This window comes from Somniosus microcephalus, chromosome 28 (genome assembly GCF_052327205.1).
Source record: "Somniosus microcephalus isolate GS21.2 chromosome 28, FLI_Smic_1.0, whole genome shotgun sequence".
NCBI classification, from domain to species: Eukaryota; Metazoa; Chordata; class Chondrichthyes; order Squaliformes; family Somniosidae; genus Somniosus; species Somniosus microcephalus.
The window spans coordinates 21,428,947-21,446,640 of NC_141014.1; the positions used below are offsets into that span (position 1 = coordinate 21,428,947).

The 17,694-nt window shown below is 56.7% G+C and overlaps 2 protein-coding genes, 12 non-coding genes and 3 pseudogenes across 14 annotated transcripts; all 17 read right to left on the reverse strand.

Moving 5' to 3' along the window:
• Positions 1–297: 297 nt before the first annotated feature.
• On the reverse strand, positions 298–488 carry LOC147099127 (U2 spliceosomal RNA). Its single transcript, XR_015074095.1, has one exon. It is a non-coding gene; the product is annotated as a U2 spliceosomal RNA (small nuclear RNA).
• Positions 489–1,126: 638 nt separating this feature from the next.
• Positions 1,127–1,317, reverse strand: LOC147099128 (U2 spliceosomal RNA). Its single transcript, XR_015074097.1, has one exon. It is a non-coding gene; the product is annotated as a U2 spliceosomal RNA (small nuclear RNA).
• A 630-nt stretch (positions 1,318–1,947) lies between these two features.
• On the reverse strand, positions 1,948–2,146 carry LOC147099129 (U2 spliceosomal RNA). Its single transcript, XR_015074102.1, has one exon. It is a non-coding gene; the product is annotated as a U2 spliceosomal RNA (small nuclear RNA).
• A 269-nt stretch (positions 2,147–2,415) lies between these two features.
• Positions 2,416–2,623, reverse strand: LOC147099130 (U2 spliceosomal RNA; annotated as a pseudogene).
• Positions 2,624–3,261: 638 nt separating this feature from the next.
• LOC147099131 (U2 spliceosomal RNA) lies at positions 3,262–3,452 on the reverse strand. Its single transcript, XR_015074106.1, has one exon. It is a non-coding gene; the product is annotated as a U2 spliceosomal RNA (small nuclear RNA).
• Positions 3,453–4,090: 638 nt separating this feature from the next.
• LOC147099132 (U2 spliceosomal RNA) lies at positions 4,091–4,281 on the reverse strand. The gene has a single exon (XR_015074110.1). It is a non-coding gene; the product is annotated as a U2 spliceosomal RNA (small nuclear RNA).
• Positions 4,282–4,919: 638 nt separating this feature from the next.
• On the reverse strand, positions 4,920–5,125 carry LOC147099133 (U2 spliceosomal RNA; annotated as a pseudogene).
• A 363-nt stretch (positions 5,126–5,488) lies between these two features.
• On the reverse strand, positions 5,489–6,906 carry LOC147099134 (uncharacterized). Its single transcript, XM_085969285.1, has one exon. It carries the CDS (start codon positions 6,904–6,906, stop codon positions 5,578–5,580), a length of 1,329 nt encoding a protein of 442 aa, XP_085825411.1. The 3' UTR covers positions 5,489–5,577.
• A 2,125-nt stretch (positions 6,907–9,031) lies between these two features.
• LOC147099135 (uncharacterized) lies at positions 9,032–11,164 on the reverse strand. The gene is made up of 2 exons (XM_085969189.1): positions 9,575–11,164; positions 9,032–9,331 (listed from the first exon to the last, which is right to left on the reverse strand). Exons 1-2 carry the CDS (start codon positions 11,162–11,164, stop codon positions 9,032–9,034), a joined length of 1,890 nt encoding a protein of 629 aa, XP_085825315.1.
• An 18-nt stretch (positions 11,165–11,182) lies between these two features.
• On the reverse strand, positions 11,183–11,317 carry LOC147099136 (U2 spliceosomal RNA; annotated as a pseudogene).
• Positions 11,318–11,955: 638 nt separating this feature from the next.
• On the reverse strand, positions 11,956–12,146 carry LOC147099137 (U2 spliceosomal RNA). Its single transcript, XR_015074111.1, has one exon. It is a non-coding gene; the product is annotated as a U2 spliceosomal RNA (small nuclear RNA).
• Positions 12,147–12,784: 638 nt separating this feature from the next.
• On the reverse strand, positions 12,785–12,975 carry LOC147099138 (U2 spliceosomal RNA). The gene has a single exon (XR_015074112.1). It is a non-coding gene; the product is annotated as a U2 spliceosomal RNA (small nuclear RNA).
• Positions 12,976–13,613: 638 nt separating this feature from the next.
• On the reverse strand, positions 13,614–13,804 carry LOC147099139 (U2 spliceosomal RNA). The gene has a single exon (XR_015074113.1). It is a non-coding gene; the product is annotated as a U2 spliceosomal RNA (small nuclear RNA).
• Positions 13,805–14,442: 638 nt separating this feature from the next.
• LOC147099140 (U2 spliceosomal RNA) lies at positions 14,443–14,633 on the reverse strand. Its single transcript, XR_015073952.1, has one exon. It is a non-coding gene; the product is annotated as a U2 spliceosomal RNA (small nuclear RNA).
• Positions 14,634–15,271: 638 nt separating this feature from the next.
• On the reverse strand, positions 15,272–15,462 carry LOC147099141 (U2 spliceosomal RNA). Its single transcript, XR_015074115.1, has one exon. It is a non-coding gene; the product is annotated as a U2 spliceosomal RNA (small nuclear RNA).
• Positions 15,463–16,100: 638 nt separating this feature from the next.
• On the reverse strand, positions 16,101–16,291 carry LOC147099142 (U2 spliceosomal RNA). Its single transcript, XR_015074118.1, has one exon. It is a non-coding gene; the product is annotated as a U2 spliceosomal RNA (small nuclear RNA).
• A 638-nt stretch (positions 16,292–16,929) lies between these two features.
• LOC147099143 (U2 spliceosomal RNA) lies at positions 16,930–17,120 on the reverse strand. The gene has a single exon (XR_015074121.1). It is a non-coding gene; the product is annotated as a U2 spliceosomal RNA (small nuclear RNA).
• Positions 17,121–17,694: the final 574 nt, after the last annotated feature.

Consider the following 17,694-nt stretch of genomic DNA (forward strand, 5'->3'; position numbering starts at 1 on the left):
TCCAGGTCAGCTGCAGAGCGGGAAAGGTGGCGAGGCCCCGCCCTGAAATCCAGGGCACGTCCCCATATGCAAATAAGAAAGAAAAACACAATTTTGACATGCAAACGCAGAGCGAAAAACACCCCCGAAGGCGGCTGCTTAGCCTGCGGCGCGGCCGGCCAGCGAGCGGGTGAAAAGTAAGGCGGCGGCACGACAAGGGCGAGCCCGAGCGGCTCTACAAAGGAAAGACAGCACGGCTGAAAGTGGTGCGAAAACTTTTTCTGCTTTTGACTTTTGCGACTTCCCACCCCAAAGAGGGGAAGCTGCACCGCTCCCGGAAGCACTGCAATACCAGGTCGATGCGTGGAGTGGACGGAGCAAGCCCCTGTTCCATCTCCCTGTTCCAAAAATCAATTTAATATTTGGTCCCCAGATAGGGGACGTATCAGATATTAAACTGATAAGAACAGATACTACACTTGATCTTAGCCAAAAGGCCGAGAAGCGATAGCCTGTAAACTCCCGCCGACGCGCAAGTGTCCCTCGGCCTCTGTCTTCTCCGTCAATCTGGCCGCGGTCGGCCGAGCGCAGGTGCGACGGCGGGCCTGCAGCAAGAGAGCAATTTCGGCCAGGGCTTACTTACTTGCAAGCCAGACGAAAAGCCGTGCCCGTATGGCACCCCCTTCCCTTCGGCGGAGATGACGCCATGAAAGCATTTGCATTTTGCGAGCAATTAACCAACCGGGCGGCGCGCAGGAGCGCGCCGGCGGGGCTTGCGGTGTCCCCTCCCCCCTCCTTTTCCAACGGGGGCGGGCGCAGTGGCTCAGAAATCCAACAGGGTGCAGCACGGTCCAGGTCAGCTGCAGAGCGGGAAAGGTGGCGAGGCCCCGCCCTGAAATCCAGGGCACGTCCCCATATGCAAATAAGAAAGAAAAACACAATTTTGACATGCAAACGCAGAGCGAAAAACACCCCCGAAGGCGGCTGCTTAGCCTGCGGCGCGGCCGGCCAGCGAGCGGGTGAAAAGTAAGGCGGCGGCACGACAAGGGCGAGCCCGAGCGGCTCTACAAAGGAAAGACAGCACGGCTGAAAGTGGTGCGAAAACTTTTTCTGCTTTTGACTTTTGCGACTTCCCACCCCAAAGAGGGGAAGCTGCACCGCTCCCGGAAGCACTGCAATACCAGGTCGATGCGTGGAGTGGACGGAGCAAGCCCCTGTTCCATCTCCCTGTTCCAAAAATCAATTTAATATTTGGTCCCCAGATAGGGGACGTATCAGATATTAAACTGATAAGAACAGATACTACACTTGATCTTAGCCAAAAGGCCGAGAAGCGATAGCCTGTAAACTCCCGCCGACGCGCAAGTGTCCCTCGGCCTCTGTCTTCTCCGTCAATCTGGCCGCGGTCGGCCGAGCGCAGGTGCGACGGCGGGCCTGCAGCAAGAGAGCAATTTCGGCCAGGGCTTACTTACTTGCAAGCCAGACGAAAAGCCGTGCCCGTATGGCACCCCCTTCCCTTCGGCGGAGATGACGCCATGAAAGCATTTGCATTTTGCGAGCAATTAACCAACCGGGCGGCGCGCAGGAGCGCGCCGGCGGGGCTTGCAGTGTCCCCTCCCCCCTCCTTTTCCAACGGGGGCGGGCGCAGTGGCTCAGAAATCCAACAGGGTGCAGCACGGTCCAGGTCAGCGGGAAAGGTGGCGAGGCCCCGCCCTGAAATCCAGGGCACGTCCCCATATGCAAATAAGAAAGAAAAACACAATTTTGACATGCAAACGCAGAGCGAAAAACACCCCCGAAGGCGGCTGCTTAGCCTGCGGCGCGGCCGGCCAGCGAGCGGGTGAAAAGTAAGGCGGCGGCACGACAAGGGCGAGCCCGAGCGGCTCTACAAAGGAAAGACAGCACGGCTGAAAGTGGTGCGAAAACTTTTTCTGCTTTTGACTTTTGCGACTTCCCACCCCAAAGAGGGGAAGCTGCACCGCTCCCGGAAGCACTGCAATACCAGGTCGATGCGTGGAGTGGACGGAGCAAGCCCCTGTTCCATCTCCCTGTTCCAAAAATCAATTTAATATTTGGTCCCCAGATAGGGGACGTATCAGATATTAAACTGATAAGAACAGATTTTTTTTTTTATTTCAATATATATGCTTTATTCATAAAAATCTTTGTTCATGTACATGACAATGCAGTCCACATCTGGTACAGTGCAAATTAACTTCAGCACATGGCACTCAATTTACAAATTACATTACATTTATCATTACATATATCAAAGCATGTTTCAATATATAACAATATACACTCCACAAATCATATTACAGATGAAAGCAGTACATGGTACTCTCTTTACACAAACAGGTACATTTTCATTACATGTTTTATCAATCATACAGCCCAAGGGGGGCCGAGATGCATTCCAACATTTCTCAAAATACATTACATTACAATCCACCAACCGTATTATATATGGCTTAATAATGCACATGAATGCAGTACAGTACTCTATTTACATTCACAGATTACAAGTGCTTTACAATTAACACACTTGTACGTCATGCGGCCCGAGGGGGGGTTTTTCCACTGGTTTCAGCCCCTCAGTGAACAGATACTACACTTGATCTTAGCCAAAAGGCCGAGAAGCGATAGCCTGTAAACTCCCGCCGACGCGCAAGTGTCCCTCGGCCTCTGTCTTCTCCGTCAATCTGGCCGCGGTCGGCCGAGCGCAGGTGCGACGGCGGGCCTGCAGCAAGAGAGCAATTTCGGCCAGGGCTTACTTACTTGCAAGCCAGACGAAAAGCCGTGCCCGTATGGCACCCCCTTCCCTTCGGCGGAGATGACGCCATGAAAGCATTTGCATTTTGCGAGCAATTAACCAACCGGGCGGCGCGCAGGAGCGCGCCGGCGGGGCTTGCGGTGTCCCCTCCCCCCTCCTTTTCCAACGGGGGCGGGCGCAGTGGCTCAGAAATCCAACAGGGTGCAGCACGGTCCAGGTCAGCTGCAGAGCGGGAAAGGTGGCGAGGCCCCGCCCTGAAATCCAGGGCACGTCCCCATATGCAAATAAGAAAGAAAAACACAATTTTGACATGCAAACGCAGAGCGAAAAACACCCCCGAAGGCGGCTGCTTAGCCTGCGGCGCGGCCGGCCAGCGAGCGGGTGAAAAGTAAGGCGGCGGCACGAAAAGGGCGAGCCCGAGCGGCTCTACAAAGGAAAGACAGCACGGCTGAAAGTGGTGCGAAAACTTTTTCTGCTTTTGACTTTTGCGACTTCCCACCCCAAAGAGGGGAAGCTGCACCGCTCCCGGAAGCACTGCAATACCAGGTCGATGCGTGGAGTGGACGGAGCAAGCCCCTGTTCCATCTCCCTGTTCCAAAAATCAATTTAATATTTGGTCCCCAGATAGGGGACGTATCAGATATTAAACTGATAAGAACAGATACTACACTTGATCTTAGCCAAAAGGCCGAGAAGCGATAGCCTGTAAACTCCCGCCGACGCGCAAGTGTCCCTCGGCCTCTGTCTTCTCCGTCAATCTGGCCGCGGTCGGCCGAGCGCAGGTGCGACGGCGGGCCTGCAGCAAGAGAGCAATTTCGGCCAGGGCTCACTTACTTGCAAGCCAGACGAAAAGCCGTGCCCGTATGGCACCCCCTTCCCTTCGGCGGAGATGACGCCATGAAAGCATTTGCATTTTGCGAGCAATTAACCAACCGGGCGGCGCGCAGGAGCGCGCCGGCGGGGCTTGCGGTGTCCCCTCCCCCCTCCTTTTCCAACGGGGGCGGGCGCAGTGGCTCAGAAATCCAACAGGGTGCAGCACGGTCCAGGTCAGCTGCAGAGCGGGAAAGGTGGCGAGGCCCCGCCCTGAAATCCAGGGCACGTCCCCATATGCAAATAAGAAAGAAAAACACAATTTTGACATGCAAACGCAGAGCGAAAAACACCCCCGAAGGCGGCTGCTTAGCCTGCGGCGCGGCCGGCCAGCGAGCGGGTGAAAAGTAAGGCAGCGGCACGACAAGGGCGAGCCCGAGCGGCTCTACAAAGGAAAGACAGCACGGCTGAAAGTGGTGCGAAAACTTTTTCTGCTTTTGACTTTTGCGACTTCCCACCCCAAAGAGGGGAAGCTGCACCGCTCCCGGAAGCACTGCAATACCAGGTCGATGCGTGGAGTGGACGGAGCAAGCCCCTGTTCCATCTCCCTGTTCCAAAAATCAATTTAATATTTGGTCCCCAGATAGGGGACGTATCAGATATTAAACTGATAAGAACAGATACTACACTTGATCTTAGCCAAAAGGCCGAGAAGCGATAGCCTGTAAACTCCCGCCGACGCGCAAGTGTCCCTCGGCCTCTGTCTTCTCCGTCAATCTGGCCGCGGTCGGCCGAGCGCAGGTGCGACGGCGGGCCTGCAGCAAGAGAGCAATTTCGGCCAGGGCTTACTTACTTGCAAGCCAGACGAAAAGCCGTGCCCGTATGGCACCCCCTTCCCTTCGGCGGAGATGACGCCATGAAAGCATTTGCATTTTGCGAGCAATTAACCAACCGGGCGGCGCGCAGGAGCGCGCCGGCGGGGCTTGCGGTGTCCCCTCCCCCCTCCTTTTCCAACGGGGGCGGGCGCAGTGGCTCAGAAATCCAACAGGGTGCAGCACGGTCCAGGTCAGCTGCAGAGCGGGAAAGGTGGCGAGGCCCCGCCCTGAAATCCAGGGCACGTCCCCATATGCAAATAAGAAAGAAAAACACAATTTTGACATGCAAACGCAGAGCGAAAAACACCCCCGAAGGCGGCTGCTTAGCCTGCGGCGCGGCCGGCCAGCGAGCGGGTGAAAAGTAAGGCGGCGGCACGACAAGGGCGAGCCCGAGCGGCTCTACAAAGGAAAGACAGCACGGCTGAAAGTGGTGCGAAAACTTTTTCTGCTTTTGACTTTTGCGACTTCCCACCCCAAAGAGGGGAAGCTGCACCGCTCCCGGAAGCACTGCAATACCAGGTCGATGCGTGGAGTGGACGGAGCAAGCCCCTGTTCCATCTCCCTGTTCCAAAAATCAATTTAATATTTGGTCCCCAGATAGGGGACGTATCAGATATTAAACTGATAAGAACAGATTTTTTTTTTTTTTTTTTTTTTCAATATATATGCTTTATTCATAAAAATCTTTGTTCATGTACATGACAATGCAGTCCACATCTGGTACAGTGCAAATTAACTTCAGCACATGGCACTCAATTTACAAATTACATTACATTTATCATTACATATATCAAAGCATGTTTCAATATATAACAATATACACTCCACAAATCATATTACAGATGAAAGCAGTACATGGTACTCTCTTTACACAAACAGGTACATTTTCATTACATGTTTTATAAGTCATACAGGCCAAGGGGGGCCGAGGTGCATTCCAACATTTCTCAAAATACATTACATTACAATCCACCAACCGTATTATATATGGCTTAATAATACACATGAATGCAATACATGGTACTCTATTTACATTCACAGGTTACAAGTGCTTTACAATTAACACACTTGTACGTCATGCGGCCCGAGGGGGGGTTTTCCACTGGTTTCAGCCCCTCAGTGTACACTGGCGGGAGGGCCTTAAACTGTGGCCCTTCCCCATCGTGCCTTGGCGGCGGCGGCACCAACCTTTAGTGCGTCCCTCAGCACGTACTCCCGGACCTTGGAATGTGCCAATCTGCAACACTCGGTCGTGGACATCTCCTTGCTCTGGAAGATCAGCAAGTTTCGGGCAGACCAAAGGGCGTCTTTCACCGAGTTGATGATCTTCCAGCAGCAGTTGATGTTTGTCTCGGTGTGCGTCCCTGGGAACAGTCCGTAGAGCACAGAGTCCTGTGTTACCGAGCTGCTCGGGATGAACCTCGACAAAGACCACTGCATCTCTTTCCAGACCTTCTGTGCAAAGGCACATTCCAGAAGGAGATGGATGACGGTCTCGTCCCAAGCGCAGCCTCCTCGCGGACAGCGTGCGGTGGAGCAGAGACGTCGGGAGTGCATGAAGGATCTGACGGGGAGGGCCCTTCTCACCACCAGCCAAGCTACGTCTTGGTGCTTGTTTGTGAGTTCTGGCGATGAGGCATTCTGCCAAATGACTTCGACAGTCTGCTCAGGGAACCATCCGAGAGGATCTACCATCTCCTTTTCCCGTAGGGTCTCGAGGACGTTTCGTGCTGACCACTGCTTGACAGCTTTGTGGTCAAAGGTGTTTGCCGTGAAAAACTTTTCCACGAAGGACAGGTGGTCTGGCACGGTCCAACTGGATGGAGCGTTCCGCGGCAGCGTCGCCAGACCCATCCTTCGCAACACCGGGGTCAGGTAGAACCTCAGCACGTAGTGACACTTGGTGTTTGCGTACTGAGGGTCCGTGCACAGTTTGATGCAGCCGCACACAAAGGTGGCCATCAGGATGAGGGCGACGTTTGGTACGTTCTTTCCCCCTTTCTCTGGAGATTTGTACATCGTGTCCCTCCGGACACGGTCCATTTTCGATCTCCAGATAAAGTGGAAGACGGCTCGGGTGACTGCGGCGGCGCAGGGTCGGGGTATGGGCCACACCTGCGCCACGTACAGCAGCACTGACAGCACTTCGCACCTGATGACCAGGTTCCTTCCCACGATCGACAGGGAGCGCTGCTCCCACATTCCCAGTTTCTGGCGTGCCTTGGAGATACGCTCCTCCCAGTTTTTTGTGCATGCCCCAGCCGCTCCGAACCATATTCCCAGCACCTTCAGGTAATCTGACCTGACGGTGAAGGGGACAAAGGATCGGTCGGCCCAGTTCCCAAAGAACATGGCCTCGCTTTTGCTGCGATTTACTTTCGCTCCCGAGGCCAGTTCAAATTGGTCGCAGATGCTCAGCAGTCTGCGGACCGACAGCGGATCCGAGCAAAAGACGGCGACGTCATCCATGTACAGGGAGGTCTTAACCTGAGTGCCTCCGCTGCCTGGGATCGTCACCCCTCCAATGCTCGAATCCCTTCTGATGGATTGGGCAAAGGGTTCGATACAACACACGAACAAGACGGAGGAGAGAGGACAGCCCTGCCTGACTCCAGATTTGATCGGGAAGCTTTCTGATTCCCACCCGTTGATTAGGACTGCGCTACTGATGTCTGTGTAGAGCAGTTGGATCCAATTGCAGATTCCCTCCCCAAACCCCATTTTGGAGAGCACGTCCATCATGTACGTGTGCGATATTCTGTCGAAAGCCTTCTCCTGGTCCAAGCTGATTAAGCAGGTGTGCACCCCCCTGTCCCGCACGTAGGCGATCGTATCCCTGAGTAGCGCGAGGCTATCAGAGATCTTCCTGCCGGGTACGGCACAGGTCTGATCTGGGTGGATCACCAGCTCCAGAGCAGACTTGACCCTGTTGGCGATGACCTTGGACAGAATCTTGTAGTCCACATTAAGCAGCGAAATGGGCCGCCAGTTTCTGATTTCTTCCCTCTCCCCTTTCTGCTTGTAGATGAGGGTGATGATGCCTTTCCTCATCGATTCTGACATGCTGCCAGCCAGAAGCATACCCCCGTACACTTCCAGCAGGTCTGGGCCCATCCAGTCCCACAGAGCCGAATACAACTCGACCGGTAGGCCGTCGCTTCCGGGAGTTTTACTCGTCTCGAAGGACTGGACGGCCTTTGTCAGCTCGTCCAGAGTTAGCGGGTGATCCAGACTCTCCCGCTTGCTGTCGTCTAGCACCTCCGAGATAGACGACAGGAAAGACTGGGAGGCCGCGCTGTCTGTGGGCTTCGCGTCGTACAGCCCGGCATAAAAGGATTTGCTGATCCTTCGCATGTCAGGCTGCGAGGACGTCACAGAGCCGTCTTCCTCCTTCAGGCTGTGGATCACAGAGCTCCCTCTGTGTACCTTTTGGAAGAAGAAACGCGAGCACGTCTCGTCCTGCTCCACGGAGCGGACTCTGGAGCGGAAGATGATCTTGGAGGACTCTGAGGCATAGAGCGAGGCTTGCTGGCCCTTCACCTCTTGGAGTTCCTCCCCGACATTGACTCCCATCGACTGCAGCAGGAGCAGATTCTGCATGCTTTTCTGGAGTCGGGACATTTCCCTCTGTCCCTCTCTCGCCTTCTGAACACCTTTGAGGATGAAGAACCTCTTGATGTTCGTCTTGATCGTTTCCCACCAGTGCGCCGGGGAATCAAAGAGGGGTTTCACGGTTCTCCAACCTTTGTAATCCCTTTTGAGTTCCTCAATGTTTTCTGGGGTCAACAGTTTCACGTTCAGCTTCCATATCCCTCTGCCTACTTTCTGGTCTTCCTGTGGGTGACAGTCGGCTAGTAAGAGGCAGTGGTCAGAGAAGAACACCGGCTTGACGTCGGTGGATCTGACCGAGAGAGCTTGGGACACAAACAGGAAGTCTATCCTGGAACGGACAGACCCGTCTGGCCTGGACCAGGTGTATCTGCGCGGCGCTCCATCTGCAGGGTTGCTGAAGATGTCGTGCAGCTTGGCGTCTTTTACCGCTTCCATCAGGAGTCTGGACGTGGCGTCCAGTTTGCTGTCGGCTCTGCCGGATCGCCCAGCCGCATCGATGATGCAGTTGAAGTCACCGCCCAGAATAACCGGCCTGGACGTCGCCAGCAGCAGCGGTAGCTGCTGGAAGACGGCCAGCCGCTCGTTCTTGAGAGTCGGGGCGTACACATTGATCAGCCTGAGCGGGGCGTTCTTGTACAGTACGTCTGCTACGAGGAGGCGGCCACCCACTACCTCCTTAACTTCGGTGATGGTGAAGTCACCTCCCCGCAGCAGAATACCCAGGCCGGAGGCACGGCAATCGTTGCCTCCTGACCAGATCGATTGGCCGTGGGGCCACCATCGCGACCACTGCCTGTAGTTGCTGAAGTGCGGTAGGCCGCACTCCTGCAGGAACAGTAGGTCGGCCTTGACCTTGGCAAGGTACCCCAAGGTGGAAACACATCGCGTCGTGCTTTTGATGCTACGCACGTTTATGCTTGCAATTTTTAAACCCATTTTAAATTTTAAATAGAGTTCAAGTCCCATTTTAATAAGCAGTCCTTTATGCTGTTTCCATCCCTTGGGGCTGGACCTGCATACACACAGTGTCAGAGAAAAACTGTACTTGCCCTGGGCTGAGGAACTCGCCCTGGTCTCTTGAGGGGTTGCTGTACCGGCAGGGGGATGACGGCGGTGAGAAGAAGTCTTCTTCCTCATTCGTGGATGGTTCTTCCCTCAGCCTGTCGTCTGTGGTGTCGTGGCTCCCGGTTTCCCGGAGCAGGTGTGCATCGGTCGCTTCATTGCTCCCGGTTTCCCGGAGCTGGGGGATGGTGGACGCTCCGCTGCTCCCGGTTGTCTGGAGCTGGGGAGCGTCGGGCACTTGGCCGCTCCCGGCAGTCTGTAGCTGGGGAGCGTCGGGCTCTTGGCCGCTCCCGGCGGTCTGGAGCTGGGGAGCGTCGGGCACTTGGCCGCTCCCGGCGGTCTGGAGCTGGGGAGCGTCAGGCACTTGGCCACTCCCGGCGGTCTGGAGCTGGGGAGCGTCGGGCACTTGGCCACTCCCGGCGGTCTGGAGCTGGGGAGCGTCGGGAACTTGGCCGCTCCCGGCGGTCTGGAGCTGGGCTGCGTTGTGCCCTTCGTTGCTACCGGTGTTCTGGGGCACGGTGATCACTCCTGTTTGTTTCTTTTCGCTCAGCCACTTTTTTTGTTGTTGGTGACTGTTCTTTTCTTGCCCTTCCTCATCAGATGAGCAGCTGCTGGTGTTGCCCGTTTGGGGCGAGTGCCGCCTTTTTTCCACAGGCCTGGACTTTGGCGGCCTCTCTCTTTGGGGGAGGCTTTTTTTCTTGTTCTTTCGTTTGACCTCCTGCCATTCTCCCAGTTGTTGTTCTCCAGCTGCCTCCTCTTCCATGGTCTCTGGCTGTTGGGGAGGAGGCTGAGTGCTGGTTGCCTGGGTTTGGTCGTTTCCAGTGAGGGCCTCTGCGGTGGGAGCGGTGCTGGTCTCCTTTGAGGCGGCCTTGTTGACAGGTCCTTTAATTGCCTGCGCATAGCTGCTGCTGCGCCTTGGGCAGGCCTTGTAGAGATGGCCTGTCTCCCCGCACAAGTTGCAGCACTTGCTCTCCTTGCAATCCTTCGTCTGGTGGCCTTCCTGCTTGCAGTTGCGACAGATGGTGACAGTGCAGGTCGCCGCCACGTGCCCGGATCTCCCGCAGGTTCGACACACCCTGGGTTGTCCCGCGTACACCATGTAGCCCCGGCTTCCACCGATGGCGAAGCTGGAGGGGAGGTGCTGGATGGCTCCTTTGGCATCCACTTTCAGGGTTACTTTGATCTGGCGTTTGCTGGTCCAGATCCCAAACAGGTCATTTACGTCAACGCTGTTCCCGACACTGTCGACGTATCTGCCGAGGAACGTCAGCACATCGACCACAGGGATGTGCGGGTTGTACATGTGTACAGTGACCACCCGGTTTCTTTGTGTTGGGAGAGTGAATAGAGGCTCGGCAGTCATAACTGAAAGCAGCGTTTCACTCCCCTTTTCCTTAACTGCCTGCAGAAATTTCAGGCATGCCGCGACGTTCCTGAACGTCACATCAAAATGTCCACTGCTGGGGAAATCCTGCAGAGCGAAGATGTCCGCAACTTGGAATCCGCAGCATCCGGTCAAGATCCTCTTCACAAAAAGGGAGCGGTCGATGGGCGATTGTCCCTCCACCTTCTTCACTGTGACTCGGACAGTGTTCCGGACTCCCTGTCTCGCTCCTCGGTTTGCTGCAATCTCGCTTGCAGGTCGCCCGTCACTCCAGGCTCTCGAGCTCGCTGTTCCATTGGCCGCCGTCGCGCCTGCCAATCGCTCTCTGCCCCGGGCTGCCAAGCTTGCTGCTTGCTTGGCCCTCGTCTCGCCTGCCAATCGCTCTCCGCCCTGGAGTCCCGGGCTCGCTTCCTCATTGGCCGACGTCATGCCTGCCAATCGCTCTCCGCCCCGGCCTCCCGAGCTCGCTCCTTCGTTGGCCGCCCTCTCGCCTGCCGATCGCTCTCCGCTGCAGGCTCTCGACCTCGCTGCATGGTCGGCCGCCACCTCGCGCTGCAGGTCGCTCTCCACTCCGGGCTCCCGCAATCGCTCCTCCTCCGGCGGCCTCGGTTTCTGCTCCCGATAGCTCCTTTCTCGGGTTTCCTCGCTCACTGCTTCCTCAGTCGCCATCTATGCAGATCGCTCTGCTCTGATTGGATCAAGGCCGAAGCCAGCATGAAAATGCAGCCAAACCAGAAACACCAGTATCGCGACACAAGGTCAATTAGCATCAGAATCAAACAGATACTACACTTGATCTTAGCCAAAAGGCCGAGAAGCGATAGCCTGTAAACTCCCGCCGACGCGCAAGTGTCCCTCGGCCTCTGTCTTCTCCGTCAATCTGGCCGCGGTCGGCCGAGCGCAGGTGCGACGGCGGGCCTGCAGCAAGAGAGCAATTTCGGCCAGGGCTTACTTACTTGCAAGCCAGACGAAAAGCCGTGCCCGTATGGCACCCCCTTCCCTTCGGCGGAGATGACGCCATGAAAGCATTTGCATTTTGCGAGCAATTAACCAACCGGGCGGCGCGCAGGAGCGCGCCGGCGGGGCTTGCGGTGTCCCCTCCCCCCTCCTTTTCCAACGGGGGCGGGCGCAGTGGCTCAGAAATCCAACAGGGTGCAGCACGGTCCAGGTCAGCTGCAGAGCGGGAAAGGTGGCGAGGCCCCGCCCTGAAATCCAGGGCACGTCCCCATATGCAAATAAGAAAGAAAAACACAATTTTGACATGCAAACGCAGAGCGAAAAACACCCCCGAAGGCGGCTGCTTAGCCTGCGGCGCGGCCGGCCAGCGAGCGGGTGAAAAGTAAGGCGGCGGCACGACAAGGGCGAGCCCGAGCGGCTCTACAAAGGAAAGACAGCACGGCTGAAAGTGGTGCGAAAACTTTTTCTGCTTTTGACTTTTGCGACTTCCCACCCCAAAGAGGGGAAGCTGCACCGCTCCCGGAAGCACTGCAATACCAGGTCGATGCGTGGAGTGGACGGAGCAAGCCCCTGTTCCATCTCCCTGTTCCAAAAATCAATTTAATATTTGGTCCCCAGATAGGGGACGTATCAGATATTAAACTGATAAGAACAGATACTACACTTGATCTTAGCCAAAAGGCCGAGAAGCGATAGCCTGTAAACTCCCGCCGACGCGCAAGTGTCCCTCGGCCTCTGTCTTCTCCGTCAATCTGGCCGCGGTCGGCCGAGCGCAGGTGCGACGGCGGGCCTGCAGCAAGAGAGCAATTTCGGCCAGGGCTTACTTACTTGCAAGCCAGACGAAAAGCCGTGCCCGTATGGCACCCCCTTCCCTTCGGCGGAGATGACGCCATGAAAGCATTTGCATTTTGCGAGCAATTAACCAACCGGGCGGCGCGCAGGAGCGCGCCGGCGGGGCTTGCGGTGTCCCCTCCCCCCTCCTTTTCCAACGGGGGCGGGCGCAGTGGCTCAGAAATCCAACAGGGTGCAGCACGGTCCAGGTCAGCTGCAGAGCGGGAAAGGTGGCGAGGCCCCGCCCTGAAATCCAGGGCACGTCCCCATATGCAAATAAGAAAGAAAAACACAATTTTGACATGCAAACGCAGAGCGAAAAACACCCCCGAAGGCGGCTGCTTAGCCTGCGGCGCGGCCGGCCAGCGAGCGGGTGAAAAGTAAGGCGGCGGCACGACAAGGGCGAGCCCGAGCGGCTCTACAAAGGAAAGACAGCACGGCTGAAAGTGGTGCGAAAACTTTTTCTGCTTTTGACTTTTGCGACTTCCCACCCCAAAGAGGGGAAGCTGCACCGCTCCCGGAAGCACTGCAATACCAGGTCGATGCGTGGAGTGGACGGAGCAAGCCCCTGTTCCATCTCCCTGTTCCAAAAATCAATTTAATATTTGGTCCCCAGATAGGGGACGTATCAGATATTAAACTGATAAGAACAGATACTACACTTGATCTTAGCCAAAAGGCCGAGAAGCGATAGCCTGTAAACTCCCGCCGACGCGCAAGTGTCCCTCGGCCTCTGTCTTCTCCGTCAATCTGGCCGCGGTCGGCCGAGCGCAGGTGCGACGGCGGGCCTGCAGCAAGAGAGCAATTTCGGCCAGGGCTTACTTACTTGCAAGCCAGACGAAAAGCCGTGCCCGTATGGCACCCCCTTCCCTTCGGCGGAGATGACGCCATGAAAGCATTTGCATTTTGCGAGCAATTAACCAACCGGGCGGCGCGCAGGAGCGCGCCGGCGGGGCTTGCGGTGTCCCCTCCCCCCTCCTTTTCCAACGGGGGCGGGCGCAGTGGCTCAGAAATCCAACAGGGTGCAGCACGGTCCAGGTCAGCTGCAGAGCGGGAAAGGTGGCGAGGCCCCGCCCTGAAATCCAGGGCACGTCCCCATATGCAAATAAGAAAGAAAAACACAATTTTGACATGCAAACGCAGAGCGAAAAACACCCCCGAAGGCGGCTGCTTAGCCTGCGGCGCGGCCGGCCAGCGAGCGGGTGAAAAGTAAGGCGGCGGCACGACAAGGGCGAGCCCGAGCGGCTCTACAAAGGAAAGACAGCACGGCTGAAAGTGGTGCGAAAACTTTTTCTGCTTTTGACTTTTGCGACTTCCCACCCCAAAGAGGGGAAGCTGCACCGCTCCCGGAAGCACTGCAATACCAGGTCGATGCGTGGAGTGGACGGAGCAAGCCCCTGTTCCATCTCCCTGTTCCAAAAATCAATTTAATATTTGGTCCCCAGATAGGGGACGTATCAGATATTAAACTGATAAGAACAGATACTACACTTGATCTTAGCCAAAAGGCCGAGAAGCGATAGCCTGTAAACTCCCGCCGACGCGCAAGTGTCCCTCGGCCTCTGTCTTCTCCGTCAATCTGGCCGCGGTCGGCCGAGCGCAGGTGCGACGGCGGGCCTGCAGCAAGAGAGCAATTTCGGCCAGGGCTTACTTACTTGCAAGCCAGACGAAAAGCCGTGCCCGTATGGCACCCCCTTCCCTTCGGCGGAGATGACGCCATGAAAGCATTTGCATTTTGCGAGCAATTAACCAACCGGGCGGCGCGCAGGAGCGCGCCGGCGGGGCTTGCGGTGTCCCCTCCCCCCTCCTTTTCCAACGGGGGCGGGCGCAGTGGCTCAGAAATCCAACAGGGTGCAGCACGGTCCAGGTCAGCTGCAGAGCGGGAAAGGTGGCGAGGCCCCGCCCTGAAATCCAGGGCACGTCCCCATATGCAAATAAGAAAGAAAAACACAATTTTGACATGCAAACGCAGAGCGAAAAACACCCCCGAAGGCGGCTGCTTAGCCTGCGGCGCGGCCGGCCAGCGAGCGGGTGAAAAGTAAGGCGGCGGCACGACAAGGGCGAGCCCGAGCGGCTCTACAAAGGAAAGACAGCACGGCTGAAAGTGGTGCGAAAACTTTTTCTGCTTTTGACTTTTGCGACTTCCCACCCCAAAGAGGGGAAGCTGCACCGCTCCCGGAAGCACTGCAATACCAGGTCGATGCGTGGAGTGGATGGAGCAAGCCCCTGTTCCATCTCCCTGTTCCAAAAATCAATTTAATATTTGGTCCCCAGATAGGGGACGTATCAGATATTAAACTGATAAGAACAGATACTACACTTGATCTTAGCCAAAAGGCCGAGAAGCGATAGCCTGTACACTCCCGCCGACGCGCAAGTGTCCCTCGGCCTCTGTCTTCTCCGTCAATCTGGCCGCGGTCGGCCGAGCGCAGGTGCGACGGCGGGCCTGCAGCAAGAGAGCAATTTCGGCCAGGGCTTACTTACTTGCAAGCCAGACGAAAAGCCGTGCCCGTATGGCACCCCCTTCCCTTCGGCGGAGATGACGCCATGAAAGCATTTGCATTTTGCGAGCAATTAACCAACCGGGCGGCGCGCAGGAGCGCGCCGGCGGGGCTTGCGGTGTCCCCTCCCCCCTCCTTTTCCAACGGGGGCGGGCGCAGTGGCTCAGAAATCCAACAGGGTGCAGCACGGTCCAGGTCAGCTGCAGAGCGGGAAAGGTGGCGAGGCCCCGCCCTGAAATCCAGGGCACGTCCCCATATGCAAATAAGAAAGAAAAACACAATTTTGACATGCAAACGCAGAGCGAAAAACACCCCCGAAGGCGGCTGCTTAGCCTGCGGCGCGGCCGGCCAGCGAGCGGGTGAAAAGTAAGGCGGCGGCACGACAAGGGCGAGCCCGAGCGGCTCTACAAAGGAAAGACAGCACGGCTGAAAGTGGTGCGAAAACTTTTTCTGCTTTTGACTTTTGCGACTTCCCACCCCAAAGAGGGGAAGCTGCACCGCTCCCGGAAGCACTGCAATACCAGGTCGATGCGTGGAGTGGACGGAGCAAGCCCCTGTTCCATCTCCCTGTTCCAAAAATCAATTTAATATTTGGTCCCCAGATAGGGGACGTATCAGATATTAAACTGATAAGAACAGATACTACACTTGATCTTAGCCAAAAGGCCGAGAAGCGATAGCCTGTAAACTCCCGCCGACGCGCAAGTGTCCCTCGGCCTCTGTCTTCTCCGTCAATCTGGCCGCGGTCGGCCGAGCGCAGGTGCGACGGCGGGCCTGCAGCAAGAGAGCAATTTCGGCCAGGGCTTACTTACTTGCAAGCCAGACGAAAAGCCGTGCCCGTATGGCACCCCCTTCCCTTCGGCGGAGATGACGCCATGAAAGCATTTGCATTTTGCGAGCAATTAACCAACCGGGCGGCGCGCAGGAGCGCGCCGGCGGGGCTTGCGGTGTCCCCTCCCCCCTCCTTTTCCAACGGGGGCGGGCGCAGTGGCTCAGAAATCCAACAGGGTGCAGCACGGTCCAGGTCAGCTGCAGAGCGGGAAAGGTGGCGAGGCCCCGCCCTGAAATCCAGGGCACGTCCCCATATGCAAATAAGAAAGAAAAACACAATTTTGACATGCAAACGCAGAGCGAAAAACACCCCCGAAGGCGGCTGCTTAGCCTGCGGCGCGGCCGGCCAGCGAGCGGGTGAAAAGTAAGGCGGCGGCACGACAAGGGCGAGCCCGAGCGGCTCTACAAAGGAAAGACAGCACGGCTGAAAGTGGTGCGAAAACTTTTTCTGCTTTTGACTTTTGCGACTTCCCACCCCAAAGAGGGGAAGCTGCACCGCTCCCGGAAGCACTGCAATACCAGGTCGATGCGTGGAGTGGACGGAGCAAGCCCCTGTTCCATCTCCCTGTTCCAAAAATCAATTTAATATTTGGTCCCCAGATAGGGGACGTATCAGATATTAAACTGATAAGAACAGATACTACACTTGATCTTAGCCAAAAGGCCGAGAAGCGATAGCCTGTAAACTCCCGCCGACGCGCAAGTGTCCCTCGGCCTCTGTCTTCTCCGTCAATCTGGCCGCGGTCGGCCGAGCGCAGGTGCGACGGCGGGCCTGCAGCAAGAGAGCAATTTCGGCCAGGGCTTACTTACTTGCAAGCCAGACGAAAAGCCGTGCCCGTATGGCACCCCCTTCCCTTCGGCGGAGATGACGCCATGAAAGCATTTGCATTTTGCGAGCAATTAACCAACCGGGCGGCGCGCAGGAGCGCGCCGGCGGGGCTTGCGGTGTCCCCTCCCCCCTCCTTTTCCAACGGGGGCGGGCGCAGTGGCTCAGAAATCCAACAGGGTGCAGCACGGTCCAGGTCAGCTGCAGAGCGGGAAAGGTGGCGAGGCCCCGCCCTGAAATCCAGGGCACGTCCCCATATGCAAATAAGAAAGAAAAACACAATTTTGACATGCAAACGCAGAGCGAAAAACACCCCCGAAGGCGGCTGCTTAGCCTGCGGCGCGGCCGGCCAGCGAGCGGGTGAAAAGTAAGGCGGCGGCACGACAAGGGCGAGCCCGAGCGGCTCTACAAAGGAAAGACAGCACGGCTGAAAGTGGTGCGAAAACTTTTTCTGCTTTTGACTTTTGCGACTTCCCACCCCAAAGAGGGGAAGCTGCACCGCTCCCGGAAGCACTGCAATACCAGGTCGATGCGTGGAGTGGACGGAGCAAGCCCCTGTTCCATCTCCCTGTTCCAAAAATCAATTTAATATTTGGTCCCCAGATAGGGGACGTATCAGATATTAAACTGATAAGAACAGATACTACACTTGATCTTAGCCAAAAGGCCGAGAAGCGATAGCCTGTAAACTCCCGCCGACGCGCAAGTGTCCCTCGGCCTCTGTCTTCTCCGTCAATCTGGCCGCGGTCGGCCGAGCGCAGGTGCGACGGCGGGCCTGCAGCAAGAGAGCAATTTCGGCCAGGGCTTACTTACTTGCAAGCCAGACGAAAAGCCGTGCCCGTATGGCACCCCCTTCCCTTCGGCGGAGATGACGCCATGAAAGCATTTGCATTTTGCGAGCAATTAACCAACCGGGCGGCGCGCAGGAGCGCGCCGGCGGGGCTTGCGGTGTCCCCTCCCCCCTCCTTTTCCAACGGGGGCGGGCGCAGTGGCTCAGAAATCCAACAGGGTGCAGCACGGTCCAGGTCAGCTGCAGAGCGGGAAAGGTGGCGAGGCCCCGCCCTGAAATCCAGGGCACGTCCCCATATGCAAATAAGAAAGAAAAACACAATTTTGACATGCAAACGCAGAGCGAAAAACACCCCCGAAGGCGGCTGCTTAGCCTGCGGCGCGGCCGGCCAGCGAGCGGGTGAAAAGTAAGGCGGCGGCACGACAAGGGCGAGCCCGAGCGGCTCTACAAAGGAAAGACAGCA